Source organism: Apteryx rowi, unplaced genomic scaffold (assembly GCF_003343035.1).
Source record: "Apteryx rowi isolate R43461 unplaced genomic scaffold, aptRow1 scaffold_200, whole genome shotgun sequence".
NCBI classification, from domain to species: domain Eukaryota; kingdom Metazoa; phylum Chordata; class Aves; order Apterygiformes; family Apterygidae; genus Apteryx; species Apteryx rowi.
The window spans coordinates 1387718-1405434 of NW_020448309.1; the positions used below are offsets into that span (position 1 = coordinate 1387718).

The 17717-nt window shown below is 54.5% G+C and overlaps 1 protein-coding gene across 2 annotated transcripts; it reads left to right on the top strand.

The window, feature by feature from the left end:
• The first annotated feature begins 4748 nt into the window (after positions 1-4748).
• Positions 4749-17256, top strand: PTPN7 (protein tyrosine phosphatase, non-receptor type 7). Of its 2 annotated transcripts, none has more exons than XM_026063798.1 (10): positions 4749-4850; positions 6714-6942; positions 7524-7707; positions 8208-8292; positions 9015-9091; positions 12097-12234; positions 13196-13306; positions 14016-14173; positions 15107-15220; positions 15838-17256. In XM_026063798.1, the coding sequence occupies exons 2-10, from the start codon at positions 6812-6814 to the stop codon at positions 15929-15931; spliced, it is 1092 nt and encodes a 363-aa protein (XP_025919583.1). In that variant the 5' UTR covers positions 4749-4850; positions 6714-6811; the 3' UTR covers positions 15932-17256. The 2 variants fall into 2 exon arrangements, with proteins under 2 accessions (XP_025919583.1, XP_025919584.1); XM_026063799.1 differs by having other exon boundaries at positions 14076-14173.
• The last annotated feature ends 461 nt before the right edge of the window (positions 17257-17717 follow it).

Here is a 17717-nt window from a genome sequence, read left to right on the forward strand (position 1 = left end):
GCGAGAGGGCATTGGAGTCCATTCATGCACCACCACTCAAGGATGGGAGGATCACTCAGATGCTCCACGTAGGGGCCAGGATGTCTTGGCAGTGAAGGTTTTTCTGCCCCTGGGAACCAGGGGCATGGCACATCCCTGTACCACATCTCGCTTTCCCCCCTGCATTCCCTTGGTCCTGGATGAGGCCCCATGTTTGGGACTGTGCCTTTCATGCCCTGGTCTCCGTTGTTACTTTCTGGCTTCCCACAAGTGACAAAAGTCCAGTGACAGTCTCTTGAAGAAGAGGGTGGCCTCACAGACCTGCAACCCCAGGGATGCCCATGGTTGTCAAGCCAGTGTTGCTGTCTTGGTGTTTCCACCTGGCCATGGAGATACTCAACAGGAGACAGTGGATAAGGAGAGGCCAAAGGGACTGTGGATCAGGGATCACAGGGCTCCCATGCTTAGCTGAGGTGCAGTTCCCAAAGGGTGACTCCTACTTGCCCAGCAGCTCTGCATCCCACCAAGGAGGTGGGGTAAGGGGCAGCAGGGTGGAGGATGACTAAGTCCTGGGTGTCCTTCTTGGTCCCAGCCAGGACAGATATCTGTGTGGGTGTCAGAATCAGGACAGTGGCATGTGAAGGTACATGAGTAGCAAAGTGTCAGGGTGGCTGATGCTGAGTTTTCCACAGTGCCTCCCTGAGCATGAGTACCTTGGAGCTGTGCTGCTTTGGAGGCAGAGGATACATGGTGCCTTGAGGTCTCCATTTCCCTTTTTTACCCCAGTGCTTGGTTTCACTGAGGCACAAGAATGACCCATGTTCCAGGGCAAGCAGGGTCATTTTGCAAAGGGAATGGTTCTGCATTCTTTGCTGTGTCTTTCAGGAGGGTTTTGTCACCAGGATAGGGCCTGGCAGGAAGAGGAAAGGGTCTCGCTCCTGAGGGGGTCCCAAATCCTTTGAAATTGGCAGACAAATCTCTTAAATCAGAGCATATCAGGCTGCAGATCATGTTCCCCATCATCAGTAGAGGTAGGGAAACAAAACTCTCATGGCTGCAGCCTTGTGGGGCTGAGTGCTGCCAAAGCCAGGTGCTGGAAAACTTAAAATTAACAATATGGGGATGAGGAGGGGCTGCAAAAATTGGCAGCACACAGGGAGCTCTCAGCCTTGTCTGTTGTTGTGCTTCTAAATCATGTGGACCGATGTGCCACGGGTGAGTGCTGGCGGGATCTTTGTATGACATTTCTTATGCTGTTTGATATAGAAAGTATTGTGTGGGATGGAAATGGGTTCTGAGTCCTCTGGATGGTGTTTTCTCTTGTTAAAACTCATGAGAGCCCTGGGAATACCAGAACCACATCCTCCCTATCCACCTGGTGGCCTGTGCATCCAGTGGCTCTCAACAGCCAGAAGGCAAAGCAAGGAGGAGATGTGAATGTTGCAGAGATCTCCCTGAACAACTGTCTCAAACAAGTGGGCTGTGTCTCCCATTCATTTGCTCACCCAGAGGTGCACAGTGGTTTTTGGAAAGGAGGAGGGAAAAGGAGCAAAGGTGGCTGGAGACTCTGCGAGTTGGGGAGCGGTTGCAGTGATGCCAAGCTCCTTGATGTGCCCTTGCCTCCAGCCGTGCCCAGGAGAGCCCCAAAGCTGCCACAGGCAGTGCAGCCATCTTGGGTGCCTCTTATACTGTTTGCCAGTTTTGTAATCCCTTGATTACATGAGTTTTGGCTGCTCCAGAACAACCTGGCTGTTTCCTGACTTGCCCTAGCCCTAGCAATAGCTCCGCACAGAGGGCATGCACCAAGGAGGGCTGTGTTCCCTGGAACTGGGGGCCTCTCCTGAGCTAGCATCTAATCTAGCATTCTTTGTAAAGCAGCTTGGGGAGAGACCCTTCACACTCAACCTTAAAGGACAAGGGTGTTGTGAACTGCTGGGGCTCTGTGCCTCAGTTTCCCCTCTATGAAGAGAATGTTCTGCCCTTTTGGGGCAGTTCAGCTTTCCCCTCCTGGCATGCAGCAGCCACGTTCCCACAGGGTGGCCTGCTGGGAGGTGCTGCTGATGTTTCTCCCACTCACCCAGCTCACTTCAGGTCCCTTCTGTCCAATCTATGCCCTATTTTAGGCCTCCATAGAAGTTTTCTTTCCAGACTGCTTTTGCAACCTGACCCTGTTATTTTGAAAAAAGACATGTTTTGGTGAAAGGTTCCTGCTTCCTCTGGGGTAAAAGGAACAACATTCAGGGTTTTATGGCAAAGCCCTGATGTTCCTGCTGGAAATTCAGCCCCTGAGGGAGTGGAGCTGTGAGAGGGAAGGTGTGAAATGCTCTGAACCCTGGTGTGTGTGGCAGGGGGCCTGGCCTGAAGGTCTGGCACTGCCATTCAGTCTCCTGCTCACTGTGCTCCTTGCAGGGGTGCAGGATATGCCCTTGGTGCCTCTTCTACCCAGCAAGGGCCTCTGAATGGCCAAGCCCCAGGGATCAGAGCTGCATTTCTCTGCACCTTTGGGTGCTGCGAGGTTTTGTTGATCTTCCCCAGTCCTTCCAAGGTCCGTGGAGTCCTGCTGTCTTTGTCCTCTCCATCTCAAGCACCTGACATTTGGGCACGTAGTTACATGTGAGGCTGCAGGTGGAGGGGTGAGTGTGCCCCCATGGACATGATGGACACATGTCTGGTGACTATCATGTGCTGGCAGCTCCATGATGTCTGCCCCAGTGCCACACTGAGCTACCCCTCCCCAGAGGGGCCCGAATTGTCCCAGTGCCTGAGGCGACGGTGGTGAGGAGGCAGCAAGTTTGTGCAGGCAGGATTGGGCCAGAAGAAAGCAGGAGAGGGGCACCCACAGCGGTTTCCCTCTTGCTGTAGCCTCTGGGACCCCTTGAGCTCAAAGACACCCAGATGGGAGGGCTGCCCGCTACCCTAGGAGGGCAGATATACTTCCAGCCTCACTCTTGTGTGGGAAGGAAGCTTCTGCATTGTCTGACACTGATACTTCAGGGAAGAATGCTCTTTGCTTACTCTGATCCCTACTAAGGGCACATTTATGTGGCTACCTTGTTAACTACTGCACTACTGGTGATTTTAGGAAGTCTTCTCAGTCAGAGGGTGGAGGGTGGGAGTGAAGGGCAGTGCTAGAGTTTGTCCATCTGTGCTAAGCCCCTCCAGGCAGGCAGTTTCATACTGTATGGGGCAGGGAGCTATTCCTCAGTCTGTCCTCAGGCCTGACATGCCCTCTCCACTAAGGAACATCAGTCCAGGTCTGCAGACTGGCTGCTGGGATCCTAGGATCTGCTCATGAGACACAGATGCTGATGACCCTTGTCTCTCAGATAATGTTGTTCTGCTGCTAGCCAAGCCTTACACTTTGCCTCTGGAGCTTAGGCATTCTGGTTTCACAGCTCTTGAGGCTGGTAGATTCTCTCTTGCCTCACTTCCCAGGGTACTTTGCCCTGGGTTAAGATGATGGGGGTTTTTTTCGGGATGAAATTCTGGCATTCTGGCACCCCCCCTGCACACACATTCCTGAAAACACACACGCACACACACACACACACACACACACACAAACACATGCATCCCTCAAGTACTGTGACCAGGGGCGCTGGCATAGCACATCCTGAGGATGGTCTCTGGTCACAGCAATGAGCTGGGCTGATGGCATCCTAGGGGCTGTGGGGGCTTCCAGGGAAGTGAGGAGCAGCCAGCAGCGCTGACTGGCTCAGGGGAAAAGGTGCTCGGGGTACAGCCTCCAGAGCTTGCTGTCTGGGGAGCAAGTGGGAGATATTACAGTGCTGCATGGTGGGGGTGGAAGAGGAAGGAAACGGGCTATGAAGTGTCTCTCTCCGCAGAGCCCTGGCAATAATAAACAGGAAGAGTGGCAGGGGCCGTGACAAGAGAGCAGCAGGGTGTCTGAAGTGGCATCAGCAGGCCGGTGCAGGAAGGATGTGCAGTGCCTGGAGGGTGAATCTGTTATCACTGAGCCAAACCCTCCCTGGGGACCTTCCTCCAAAAACACACACACTTTCCTGCCCTGCTGGAGAGGGGGTGTCTGTATGTCTTCCCCGGAGATGCTCCGGGATGGTCCCAGGCTTGGAGGGGTGGCCCAAGGGGTTATGGCAGGCAGAGAGGGGGTGACACATACAGGGAGATGGATCCTAGAGGGAAGGCAGGGTGGCATGAGGACCTCTCTGGGCGCAGAGGGTGGGAAACACTGAGCTGTGGCTCACCATGCGATGGGCAAGGAAACTGTATGTGCTCAGCCCAGATGACAGGGCAGGCCAGGTGCCTCCACAGCAGCAGGGATGGTGAGTTGGAGGACGCGTCCCGGCACCCTGCAGGACAGAGTTACAGTGTGTCTGGCAGTACCACTGTGCCATGCAGGGTGCGTGAAACACCGTGCTTTGACCCTTTTGCCAGAGGCCCAAGCACCAGGGCTCTGCTCACACCCATCCCTCTATGCCTCCGTTTGCAGGTGCTGGCCACAGCCAGGTGCAGGTCCCACCCTCACCAGGCTGGAGGGGGCCTTGGCACAGAGACCATCCTGGGAGAGCCCCACCAGGCCTGGTGGAGATGCCCATAGAGACACCCCGAGATTTTGGGGGAGGCTGGGCTGTGTCCGTAGGCCCCAAGGCAAGCTGGGGGTTCCCTGGCGAGGAGTGGAGCCAGGGCTGCGGGCGGCCCGGCGGAGCGAAGCTGCAGCCGATGTGGCCGGTATGTGTGTGGGCGGCAGGCAGGGTGGGGGAGAAGGAGGGAGAGGAAGCGGCAGAGGCAGCAGCTCCTTTGATAAGCAGCTTCCTGAACACTTTCAAACCGTGGTGTTACACTGACGCACGCGGCGTTTGCAGGCCTGCGGAGCCCATGCCTTGGGGCATAAGGTAGGCAGCCCCTGAGCCTGTAGGTGGAGGTCCTGGGGGCCCCATGCTGCCCTTTGGAGATGGCAGCCCTGCTACCGGTACCAGGCCCTGGACACCTTACAGGGTGTGGGCATGTGCTTACTCATGGAGCAATGCAGGTGCCCCGGGACAGGGCTGGGATGACTGGCTTGGGATTGGGTATGGGTGATGGGGAACCTTCTCCTTGCCAGGTGGCAGGAGCTGAGGCTCTTCCCAGTGCCACCCTGCAGTGCCAACAGCTTGGTTGGGGCATCTCCCAGATGTTTCTTGGCTGGCATGTGAGGGGATGGCTTCTGGGGTTGGAGGCTGTTGCTGTCTCCGGCTAGGGTCTTCCCCTTGGTGCCTTGGCTCCTGGGGAGCAGCTGTTTTTGTCCCACCTGAGCCCAGGAATACCCTGGCGGCACAACTTCCTCAGAGTGCCCTGATGGGGCATGGTGGTGGTGCATATGGTGACAGTGGCATTGATGCCCTGAGAATGGGCTGCTTTCTGGGACAGAAATGCCCCCAGACAGCAGGGAGTCATGGGGAATGGCTTCTGCTTAGGAGAAAGGACCGTGAACGGATTCCCTTTCTGCCCAGCCACAGCTGCCCAGGGATCTGTGCTAGGCTCTGTACTCCTCCCTGGATGTGGCCATGCACAAAGCCTACGCTGGGTTTGTCTGTATCCAGGCAAGGGCCCACATGGGGCTGGGCTGGGGGTGGTCCTCTGAAAGACCTCCTGGAGATGCTGTGGGTATCTGGGCACCCCAATCTGTGCTGAGCTTCCCACATCCCATGGGGTCCATCGCCTTACTGTGATTCCTGAGCATGGAGGGTGCTGGGGGCAAGAAGCCCTGAGGTCCCTGAGGTGCTGCCTGTGCTATAAGGAGCTGTGCCCACAACTGCCCAGAGGTGAAATTTCATTACCCACAAGTGACAAGGTCCTCTGGGGAATGGCAACCAGGGCTGGGAGTGAGGGCCCTGCCACCCTTGCCGGGGGCTGATGTCCCAGGGACGATGGTGGTATAGCCCTGGCACCCTTCTCCAGCCAAGCTACCCTATAGCCTCTTGCTCAACCAACCACCCATTTAAAGCTGTTTCCTCTGGTCGGTTACCGAGACCTAGGGGACGGAGGAGGCTGTTACAAGGATGATCCCCTTCCTCACCAGTGCTGTGTGGCTGTTCAGGGTACCAGTCTGACCCTGCTGCCTGCATCCCAATGTCTCCTAACAGTGGGAGCTGGCCAGGCTCCTTGTGATGCACTCAGCTGCCTGTCTCCAGGGCCATCCTGGGCTTGAGAGCCTGGTGCCCTCCTCGCCCAGTCTGCAGCCAGGTAGCTTACAGCTTATCCATATCTCACCTGCTGAGTGCTGGCTGGCTGGGATGGCCCTGGGCTGTGTGGTCTGGTGGACCATGCTGTTCAGGTGGACCCCCCAGCTGTCCCTCCTCCCCATCATGTCCCCAAGCCAAAGCAGGCATCCCAGGGAAGGGCTGGAGGCATGTGGCAGTGTGTCCTTCCTGGGGAGGCTGGGAGCAACTTTAGCTCCCCCAAACCAGAACCATGCTCTGTCAGCACAGGGAATGGGCTTCCTCCACTCAGTGCAAGCAGACTTCAACCCCTTGTCATGCCCAAGGTCACCAGCATGTGCTCACATGGCCTGTGGGGGGTTCCAGAGAGTGAACATGCCAGGAGCTGACCTCTGACACCTGCTTTGCCCCATGGATGCTGGGATGGAATGCCCTGGTGCCAGGGCAACATAGAACCACAAACTTGTCCCTTGCTTAGGAAAAGTCTCATTGTGGGCCCTCAGTAAGGGGGTTCACCTATCTTTATGGTGTCTCTCAGATCTGTCTTGTATTTTCCAGCTGCTTTTTTTCAAATGGCTCCTTGATTCCATGGCTGTCGAGTGCCACCCCTTTCCACTCTCCGTGCTTCAGGACGAGGGCCTTGTGGCTGGCACAGCATGGTACAGGCCTGCTTGGCGTGCTCCAGAGTTCATAACGGCAGCCTGACAACCCAGGCAGCCAGGGGAGACATGGACAAGACGGACAAGCCCAGTCCCTCTGCTAAGAAGCATGTGCGTCTTCAGGAGAGGTGAGCATGACCGGGTTGAATGGTGCCTGCAGCGTGCATCCTACTGGTGGCGCTGGCACTGCCTGTCCTCTGAGGTGTGAGGCAGGCAGCCCGACCCTCAGGGGGGACCTGCAGCACTGCCTGCTCCTCCAGAGTTCAGCACAGCTGTATGCTTTACACCTGCCGACTCAGCTCTGGTCCAGGGTTTGGACTTCCCCAGGCTTCCTTCCCCTGGCCCAGCCCACTGCCTGACGATTTGTGCAGCTGCCAGTTCCAAATGTGGAGGCAGCCATGACCACCCCCTAACCCAGCCTTGATCAAATCTGGACAGCATCTTTTGGGCTCTTTCCAGGAAAATGACCAAAAGAACAGTTGTTTCCATAGGGTGTCCTTGTACACCAACCCCACTGTCTTTTGAGTTCTCTACCTGTCCCCTTTCTTCACCCTGTGTTATTCTCTGTCTGGCTTTTGCTTGGTGTGGGGCAGTTTTAACTGAAGCTGTGGAAGGATGAGCTGTCTGCCTCTCCTGGAGTGGCAGAACCTGGGCCCTGCACCCATGTGGGGAGCCAAGCAGGGGGTCAAGGTACCCCTTTGCTTTGCAGGAGGGGCTCCAACGTGTCGCTGATGCTGGACATGAGCTCACTGGGGAGCGTGGAGCCCATCCAGCCTGTCTGCACACCGCGGGACATCACACTGAAATTCCTGAGGACATCCAGCCACATGCTGAGGAAAGAGGAGCTCCAGCAACGCGCTCAGAGCCTAACGGAGCTCCAGGAGGAGTTTTCAGTGAGACATTCGCCTCCTTTCTCCCTCCTTGCATGAGGGTTGGTGGGGAATGGCACTGCTATGGGAGCTCTTGCAGTGGGGACCACAGCCCAGTGGGGACTGGCAGTGGCTGGACATCTTACCCTGCAGGTGACAGAGGCTCTGAGTCAACTGTGCCCTACAGTGCCTGTGACCAGGGAGGGCTATGGGGACAAAAGGGGGTTCAGGTGCCCCAGGAACCCTGGCTGTTCATTCCTTGGAGCACACAGGTCCCTGGATAACCTGGCCTGCCCTCCTGTGGCCAAGGTGCTCTCCCAAGTTGGCATCTCTGGAAGGTGTCCTGCCACATCTGGGGTAAGGACAGGGGTTGTCCCAGGAGATGACCTCTCTGGTGATGCTAGTAGGTCCCTGGGTCAGTGTCTTATTGTCTGAAGGTTGGTATGTGGGACTGGCTCTGCTGTGACAAGGAGACACAAGCAACGGCAAGGCATCTTTCCTCATAGTTGTTCTCCCCCCTGCAGAAAATCCCACCCAATTTCGTCAATCCAGAGGAGCTGGAGATCCCTGGACGTGCCTCCAAGGACAGATACAAAACCATCCTCCCCAGTAGGTGACACTGCCTCCCTCTGTCTCACCTGTGCACATTCACCCATGTGCACATTCACAACACATGTGGGGAGGTGCAGGTGTGTGTGTGTGCGTATACTTGTGAGAGAGAGGTGTGAGAGAGAGGTGTGAGTCAGAGGAGCCCTGGCACCAGAGCAGGTGCTCCTGAGTGCCCCTTGGTGCCCCTGTTGTGTCTGTTACTGCTACCTATGTTGCAGGGGTTAGATGACATGGTGCAGGGGTTGTACGCTGTGTTATAGGAAGATATGCAGGGAGCTGCTCCTTGGGGACTTCTGGAGGTGTAGCCCTGGGCTGTGCAGCATATGACATCCCAGCCTGGGTTACTCCCTGCTGCTGTGGGGCCCCATGTGTCTCAAGGGCACATCGCTGGGGGAGTAGAAAGCTGAGGACATTGTAGGAGGACTTCTCAGGCATGGTGGGAAGGCTCTGGGGGGTTGTTGCCTGGCAGGTGAGTTGCCCCACATGCTCATTGCAGTGTGGGCAGGTTAGGGCAGGGCTGGCTTTATGCCACCATGGGAGTCAGGGTGAAGTGGGGCAAGAAGGGGGCTAAGAGAATGTCATAGGGAGGGTTCAGGTAGCTCCAAGTATGGCAAGGAGCAGGGAGGACTCAGCCTCCAGACTCTGGAGCTGAGTCAGAGAGGCTGGGCAGGGGCATGGCTCTGGAAAACAGTCTCAAGGTTAATTCTTGCCATGTCTTTTAGATCCCGAGAGCCGGGTCTGTCTCAGGAGGGCAAGGAACCAGGAAGAAGACAGCTACATAAATGCCAACTACATCACGGTGAGTATTCTGGCTGTTTGGAGATCTGGGGGCTCCCCATGTCCTGCAGCCCATGTCTTACAAGGCATCATGTTGCAAGCCCCTTGCTGCTGCAGGTGCCACATTGGGACATGCATGTCAGGGGCACTGCCTGTCATGCAGCATCCCACACTTGCCCCAGGGTGAGCCTAGGATGAGAGCTAAGGAAGCCAGAGCACACCACCTTGCACTCAGTCTTTCCAGTATGTAAGGCTGGGGGTCTGAGGACCACCTGGGTAAAGGGCCCAGCATAGGTCCAGGCTGTGGGACAGGATTCACAGGGTTGGAAACACCCTTTGCACAGTTGGCACTGGAGTGGTTGGTCCCACCTGCCCTCTGGTAGCCTGCAAGGCACTGATGCCTTCATGGTGGCTTCTCTCCCTGTGCCACAAGGACCCCTGACATGTCCTGAGTCAGACGTATACAACTCTTGCAGGATACCTCACAGTTTCAAACTGAGTCTGAACTTACTGCTCTTATCTGAGCTGCAGAGATGCAGCTCCATCTGTGCAGCGCAGACACTTCACTCCCCTTGCTAGGAGAGCCACATGGGGTGGGCTGCTCTTGGTTCACGCTTCCTTGGCGAGCAGATAGTACGTATGGGCTTCTTTTCAGTGACTTCTCCATCTCTTATCTTCATGCACAAGCCCACTGTCTGGTAAGGCTGCTATCATGGGCTCTGCTATTGGCAGTTCACATCTGCAGGAGGCACATTGTGTCAATGGACCATGACAGCCCAGTACTGTTAAATCCTTATGCATCCAGGAATTTCCTCTCTGCTCAGCGGGTTTGTTGCAATTTCCCCAAAACAAACCTGCCAAGGGGGGATATGGCTCATCTTTGACACCAAAAGGGGTCTCTTTCCAGAGACTCAGAAATCCTCAGGCTCAAGGCTTTTGCTGCAGGCAGCCTGATTTATGATGAGTGTCTTCCCATGCAAACAACCCCTTCCAGGCTGTAGTCTTATGTGTTCTCCTGGAGCAGGTATCACCCCAAAGCAGGTTGCTTTGTGTCAGCCAGGTAGCAACTTTGCCTCGTTGGTCAGCTTCTTTCTAAGCATTTCACCTCATTTCATTATCAGTCTTCTTGTAACAGGCCTGGAGCACTGGGAAACAGAGGTGGGGCTGCAGCCGCCCCAGGCTTATGGGCAGAAAGGAGAGCTTGGGAACGCAGGACTCAGAAAACTAGGCCACAAAAGAGCCCTTTGGCATGACAGATGTACCCAGGTGTTTTGAGAATTCACATCAGAGCTGGAAGCCATTTAGTAGCATTTCTTTTCAAATGGTGCTCATGGATGTGATCCAAAGAGTTGTGGAGTTGTGCAAGTTGCCAGCAGTCCTGAAGATCAAAGGAGCACTTTGGGCACAGGAGCATGATGCCTAAGAGCTGGATCTGAGGATCTGAGGATTGCTGGCCCCCAGTAAAGGTTTGAACATGGGCAGCAGAAGACAGGGTCTTTAGTGTAGTCTTATCTGAAACAGTCTGGCAGCGTGCAGCCCAGATGCAGTACTGTGTGATTGGCTGCTTCACAGCCGGTGACACCACTACCCCTGCAAAAGTGCATCAGGGTGTCCGTGAGCACGTGGTTCCCTCTCTGTCTCACATGTGTGATAACAAAAATGCACAAACACTGCCCATCTCTCTCTCTCTCTCTCTCTCTCACACACACATGCACATATATATGCACACATCCGAGCACATCTGTGTGACCACAGATCCATGTCTGGAATTGGTATTTCATAATCTCCCTTCCACTTACTCTCCGAATAAGCCTCCTGGCCTTACAGCAAGTGTCCTTCTGAATGGAAAATCATGTTTCCAAAAAAAAAAAGCAGAATTGAGGCATGAGAAAAGGACTATACAAACTGTCCCTACCTCTTGTCTGGGCCAGTGCAACTGCTTGTGGGACCAATCTGTAAATAGGATTGCTGGGAAGATCTAGGTTGAAATCACAGAGTTTTTCGGATGAGTCTTTAATACAGATCCCTCTTGGCAAAGCCGTAAAGCTCAGCCTGCAATGCCATGTGCACTGCTTTTCCAAAGACCATGGGCACTGTGGGTGGCCCCTCATCATGCCCCAGCCTCCCACGGTGGCATCCTCAGTGGAGTCCCTCAGACTCCTCACTGCACTGCTAAATTGCAATTGGCCATGCACAGAGCTGGGAGCTGACCCTGGGAGAAGGTATTTCCACACCTCTGTACCTTTGCCCAGGCCTGGGCTTGGTGTCGCTAAGCACTCTCCCCTCTGCTGTGCCAGCAGGGCAGACCATGAAGCTGCTGTGTGGAGCAGTTTGTACTGGGACCTGAGCAGGACTCAAAATATCTCCAAGCCTTTTTTTTTTTTCCTGGCAATTTTATACTGGGGTAGGAAGTGACTGGGGAGGAAGTGGATGCTTGGTGTTGTGAAACAGTCTGGGACAGAATCAGGGCAGGAGCCTTTGTATCTAGCCTGTGCCAAGCACCACTTTCAGGCATCACCAGACCCAGCCTTCTTGATGGTGGGCATTGCCATGTCCCCTCATGGGCCTGGGATGGAGGCAGGGGAGGTGGGACCCAGCTAGGATTATCCCAGGTCCCAGCCAGAACAGGGCTCAATGTCTTCTGCTCATCCTTGAGCAAATGCTGCCATCAGGAAATGCCTCTCCTTGCAAGAGCTATGCCTCCCCAGAGTGTCCATCAAGCTGGGTGCTGTCACACCAATAACCTGGGGACGCTTACAAGGGGCCTGAATATACATCTTGTCATGGGATTGCTCTCACAGCCTGACCAGGAGGACAGAGATGCCTGGTAATTCCTAATAATGCCTATAAAGGCATTTCACAGAATAAAGAAGGATAGGTTTAGTAGGGAAAGACCCAGTGTGGCTCAGCCTCTCACCTGTAGAGGAAGATGAGCACAATGAGGGCTGGGGCACCTCGGAGACAGGCTCCCATTGCGTGTCAGGCTCTCCTCCTCAGCATCACTGACAGGACCCATGTGCTTGGCAGGGCTATGCGGGGCGCGCCCGGGAGTACATTGCCACGCAAGGGCCCATGCTGAACACTGTGACTGACTTCTGGGAGATGGTGTGGCAGGAGGAGACACCTCTCATCGTCATGATAACCAAGCTCCAGGAACGCAAAGAGGTACCGTTGTCCCTCCCTTGAACGGGCACAGCACCCCAGCCTGGAGTGAAGGATAGGGTGGGAGAATAGCAACGGTAACAGGGTTACGTGAGAGCAAACATGGCTGTGGAGCAAGCGGTCTGAGCACCTGCTTGCTTTCTCTGCTCTGCTCTCAGAGGGCATCTCCTGACCTACCACACATGCAGGAGATGAGACTCACAGCTGCACTCCTGCACCACCCAGCAAAGCTTCTCCTTGTCACGTGGCCTCTTCCCACTCTGGGCATGCTTTGCTAGCCAGATAATAGGATAAGGAGAATTAGGGCATCCCCTGGGAGACAGAGCAGAGCCAGCAGTGAGCAGTGTCCCTCTGGCACTGAGCAGCTCTCCTCCAGGACTGGGAGCTTTCAGATGGTGGATCCAGGCTGGGATGGGAGTAGGCAGTGCTGTGCCACTCTGTAGTGGCCTGACCACACAGCTCTTTGCTGCAGTTGCCCCTGCAAGGTACTGGCTGGAAACCCCACCTCCTAAGACCTTGTCCCTTTTCCAGGAGCACCAGCTTGAGGGGATCTTCCCCCTTTCCTTCCCAGTCCTTTCCTCTCTCCCTTCTACCCCTGGCTGGCACAGCATCCCTTGTAGTAGGTCCCTGTGCCCTCAACGAGGCAGGCTGGATCCTCCTGGATCCCACCAGTGGATGCGGATGGGCCCAGGCACAGCTCCTGTGGGGCCAGGGAGAGCCGCTGTAGCTCTGGGGCCTGAAACCAATATGGGAGGGCAGGGAGAGAGTGCAGAGGGATCAGATGGTTAGGAGGGGGGATCTGTCCCTTCCTTATGCTCCCTTCTGTATCAGTCTGCATCCACCTTCCCCAGCTTCCCTGCCCCTCTACCCAAAGTGATGCCTCTTCCTGATCTAAGTGTAGATCAGACACCCAGTGGATGCCCTGGGCATTGCCACAGTCACAAACCCTGCCTTCTGCCTTCAGAAATGTGTCCACTACTGGCCTGAGAAGGAGGGTACCTATGGCCCCTTCACCATCTGTGTGCAGGGGGTAAGCGAGTGTGTGGAGTACGTGGTCCGGGACCTCTCCATCCAGGTGGGTTCAAGTCCCTTGATGGGGGCAAGATAGGGTGTCCAGCAGGGCCTAGCAGTGTTTGGGACACCCATGGGCTCTGTAGCAAGATGGCAGTGCTGTGTGTAAGGACTGTGGAGGGTCTGTGTCTTGGAGAACTGGGTCTCATGTGCTCCCAGCCAAAGGAGGGGTCTGCAGAGCTCCTGTCTGCCTGGCAGCGGCTGAAGGAGAGCAGGACCCAGGAAGGTCCCAGTCTCAAGTGAAAGAGGAGAGAGGGTCAGACTGGAGAGGGCTTCTAGACTAGTCTGTTGCTGCTTGCACTGTACCAACAGGCTCTGGCCCATTCAGCTCTCTTAGCCACCATGGGCTGACACTAGCCAACACGGTCTTGATGACTCTGCCTGGACTGTGGGGACAATGTTGGGACATGCTGCATCTGGTCCTGTCTTTCCGAGCAGAGACATGGTCAGGGCACACTGCAGCTCCCACATGGGGTCCAAGGAGGGTGGCTGGGGCATGGCTGGGTCTCACCCCAGCAGGGTGCTCGGAAATGACCCAGGAGTGTCCCTGGCCCTCGGCTCTCCCTTGGGTCTCTGGCAGGAATGAGAAAGGCAGATAAGATGGGCGCAAGCTACGTGGCCCCTAATTGAGCTGGACTCCACACTTTTGCTGGCCCAGCCCTGTGTATCTGTGCTCCCGCATCCTGATTTCTCTCTCTCCTGACCTGGGGAAGCTTGAAGGTGAATGCCGCCAGGTCAAACACATCTTCTTCCCTTCCTGGCCGGACCAGCAGACACCTGAGTCGGCCAAGCCCCTGCTGCACTTGGTGTCCAAGGTGGAGGAGACTCTGCAGGCTGTAGCCAACCCAGGGCCCATCATCGTGCACTGCAGGTAAGAGCCTTCCCCTTGCCTGAGCCCCTGCATGTCCTTAACCTTGGGGTCAGCCTGAAAATACCAACTGGGAAAATCTCATGTGTGCTTGCTTGCGAGCCATTCCCACTGTGATGCAGAAATTCCAGGGCATGACACCACCATTGCAGAGGTATCCTGTCCTGGCATGGGGATAGCCATATTCACATGGTGCAGAGCTACCACTGCCCCGTAAGGAAGCCTGGTATCCACCTGGCTCTATGAACACCTCCTGTCGGGAGTGCTGCTCTGGAGTCTCCAGGGCTATGCAAGGTCCTGGATCTAGCCAACAGATCCATGGCAGATCCATGGCTCAGGCTCCTGCTTCCCCTGCAGTGTGCACAGTTTGTGGCTCAGCTGTGAAGCTGTTTTTCAAGGGATCCCTCCTGGAGGGGGTGACCTCTGTGTATCTTCCAAAGCATCTTGCTGGTTCACATCGCTGCTAAATGATTTTGGGGCCAGCAGAGCAGAGCATCCAGTCATTCCTGTGTGACACAGTCCTCTTGTTGTGCCACAAAGGCAGACAGCATGATGCTGCAGGCTTTCCCACCTCAAGACAAGCCGTTTTGTTCCTGGGATTAGACCATGGCTAGGAGAGGAGGCGAAGAGGTTGCCGTGATCTCTGCACTGTGCAGGGATGGAGGGCACAGGCTAGCCATGTGCTTCCAAAGCCACCTCACCTGGGCTGTGCAACATGGCATGACCCCCTTGCTACAGGAAAAATGGGGCCAGCCCAAGACTCTTGGTGCCTGGCTAAGAAAGATGGCCTGACAGCTTGGCACAGGACCCCACCATCCCTCTAGGAAGAACTTATGGCAGCTTACCAGTTGGCCAGCTTGAACCAGGGTCTGGGCAGCAGATTTTGTTGCTGGGTTCAGGATACCTGTGTCTGACCTGGCTCTTGTTGTCCTGCAGCGCAGGAATTGGCCGGACGGGCTGCTTTATCGCTACCAGGATTGGCTGCCAGCAGCTGAAGGACACGGGAGAGGTGGATATCCTGGGAATCGTGTGCCATCTCCGTATAGATAGGTGAGTACTCAAGGCAATGACAGGCCTGCTCCTTGGACAGTCCTCCTGAGTACAAAGTCTGGAAGGAGAGATGTGGGAAGGGTGTGGGGACTGGCATGACATGGAGGTAGGGAGCCAATTTTTGATGAAAAATTTGGAAGGGCTGCTGAAAAATGCAGATATGGAGACTTCAAATGATTCCCCCATGCTGGGCCAGTTTTGCTGTGAGGATTATTGTAGGTCTGGGAATCTGAGAAAATGAGGGAGAGCGGCTATGAACCTGCCAGCTTGTCTGCTTCTTCCAGCTCAGCTACTAAACCTCACAGCCTCCAACCTCCTTGCAGACACTGCTGCCCTCCAAACTCAGAGATGCTTAATTTTTCCATTTTTCAAAGCTAAGTGCCAGTAAAATTAGAGCTGAATCTGTTGCTAATCTGTGTTTTGAACAAGCCAGCAATGCTTCTAAATCCAAATACTCTTTGGGGAGCTCTGGGGCCTGTTTCTGATGAATCCAGACATGGCAGGTGAAGCAGGAATATTTGTGCGCGCATGATCCAGGCAGGGAGCAGGCTATGGGGTTAGACAGGGTTTCTGTGCTTTGATTAGGTGTCAGAAGGGACTTGCTTTTCCCTTTGCAGAGGTGGGATGATCCAGACGAGCGAGCAGTACCAGTTCCTCCATCACACACTAGCTCTGTTCGCTTCTCAGCTGCCGGATGTGGAAGGCCAGTAACACAGAGCTCCTGCTGGGCTGACAGCTCCCCTGTCTCATGCTGACATCTCCTGCATTAGCGTTGGAGAGACCTCCACCAAAATAGCTCCTGCTCCTGCCGGGCCACATGGCAGCAGCGTGGCACAAATGCCCCTGGATGAACACAGCCAAGCAAACCCATCCAGCTTGTTGTCTCACAACCCTGAGAAAGGGCGATGAAATCCCTCAGCCTGGCTGGACCACCCTGCCCTGGCACAGACTGGCTTGTAGGAGGTTTGGGTGAGGGATCCGGTCAGTGGTAAAGGTGCCTATTGCTGCGAGTAGGAGGCAGATTTCACCAACTGAAAGAAGCTCTCGCTTTCAAAACATGCAATATCTTATCCTCATCTAGAAGAGCAAGCTATGCGGAGGAACTGAAGCTGGGCAAGAGCTGGAGCATGGTTTGTCCTTTAGCCACACAAAAGTGTCTATCCCATTAGACCTGGAGCTGGTTCAGTTATGCTGCAAATAAACAGAGCCTCTCTTCTGTTTGTGTATCATCTGTGGTGAGATGCTGACACTGTGTTCAGGGCTGGGCTTGTTCTGAACACGCTCCATGAGGCTCTTTTTGCTAAAGATATGCTGCAACAATTTAATACCAAAGGTGCATCATTGGTTACCTTCATTATGTGGCTTTCTTTCATCTCCATCTTTGGCCAACACCTTCTCAACAGCCTTAAAGCAGAGGATATTCCTAAATCTGTATGAAATTTTGCAAGCAACATGTTTCCGATTGCAACCTAGTCTTTTGTTGCAAGAGGACGGGGTTTTACATTCTTGAGTTTTTGCTGAAATCAGAACAAAACAATACTAGCTTGGTTATCTCCCATCACCCTCCCTTCTGCACCCCCCCCCCACACACACACACTTTCAGGACAAAAGGAGGAGGAAAGAGACAAGATTATAGCACAAACAATTGTAATGTTTTACATTGAAATGAAATATTTTAAAGCTATTCAAAACAAACCTTTGACTGATGTTTGTGCACACTGTTGGGCACAAGGACTGCTGAAGAATTGGGGGATGCCTAGCATGTGCCTGCCAGTGCCCATGAGCCCTGATGTAGCCTGTTCAGTGGGTGGGAAAAAGGAAAAAAGGGTCAATCCTCATGCTGAGAGAGACTGTGTTTGCTTCCGACCCTGGGGTGTCCCCAGATTAGGGCCATTTATGGGGACAGCCCTCCACCACTCTGCGGGTCACCCAAAATGCAGCTGAGCAGCTGCCTGGCAGTTTTGTTCTAATGCCCATTTTTTAGGCTCCGTGGCCTGTTCTGAAGGAGAAATGAATGAATAAAAAGAGAATTTTCACCCTTGCCTCTCCAGTACTTCTAACTTCTCAGGCAAGCCCCTCTGTATCTGCCCTCACCTCCCATTCTCTCCGTGCCTCTCCTTGAAGCTCTTACACTTACTCTGTATAAAAGCAGTAAATATATCCGTGCCCAGGAATGGGCAGTGAGCAGAAGTCAGCTACTTCTGCCTAATCTCACTGGGTGTAAATAGCAAACTCAGTGGCATTTCAGGGATGTCTCAAGGAACATTTGAGGTATTAAAACAGCCAGCATTACAGAAATTATCATATATTGCTGAAACCTGTCAGTCTTAGTCATTCTCATGTGTTTGCAGACTCTCCTGGTAGACTATTTGCCAGGGCATTTGCTATAGGATAATAAAGCCGTGTGGCGTCTGCCCACTGAGAGGAGCAAATTCTTTCTGCAAAATGTCTTAGAGAGCGAGTGGAAGAGCAACAGGCGGTGGGAGACCTCTCTGCT

Coding starts and splice junctions, on each gene's coding strand:
- PTPN7 (XM_026063798.1), top strand. CDS start 6,812: ATGGTACAGGCCTGCTTGGCGTGCTCCAGAGTTCATAACGGCAGCCTG. Junction 8,293..9,014: donor ATACAAAACCATCCTCCCCA/GTAGGTGACACT, acceptor CATGTCTTTTAG/ATCCCGAGAGCCGGGTCTGT. Junction 12,235..13,195: donor AGCTCCAGGAACGCAAAGAG/GTACCGTTGTCC, acceptor TTCTGCCTTCAG/AAATGTGTCCACTACTGGCC.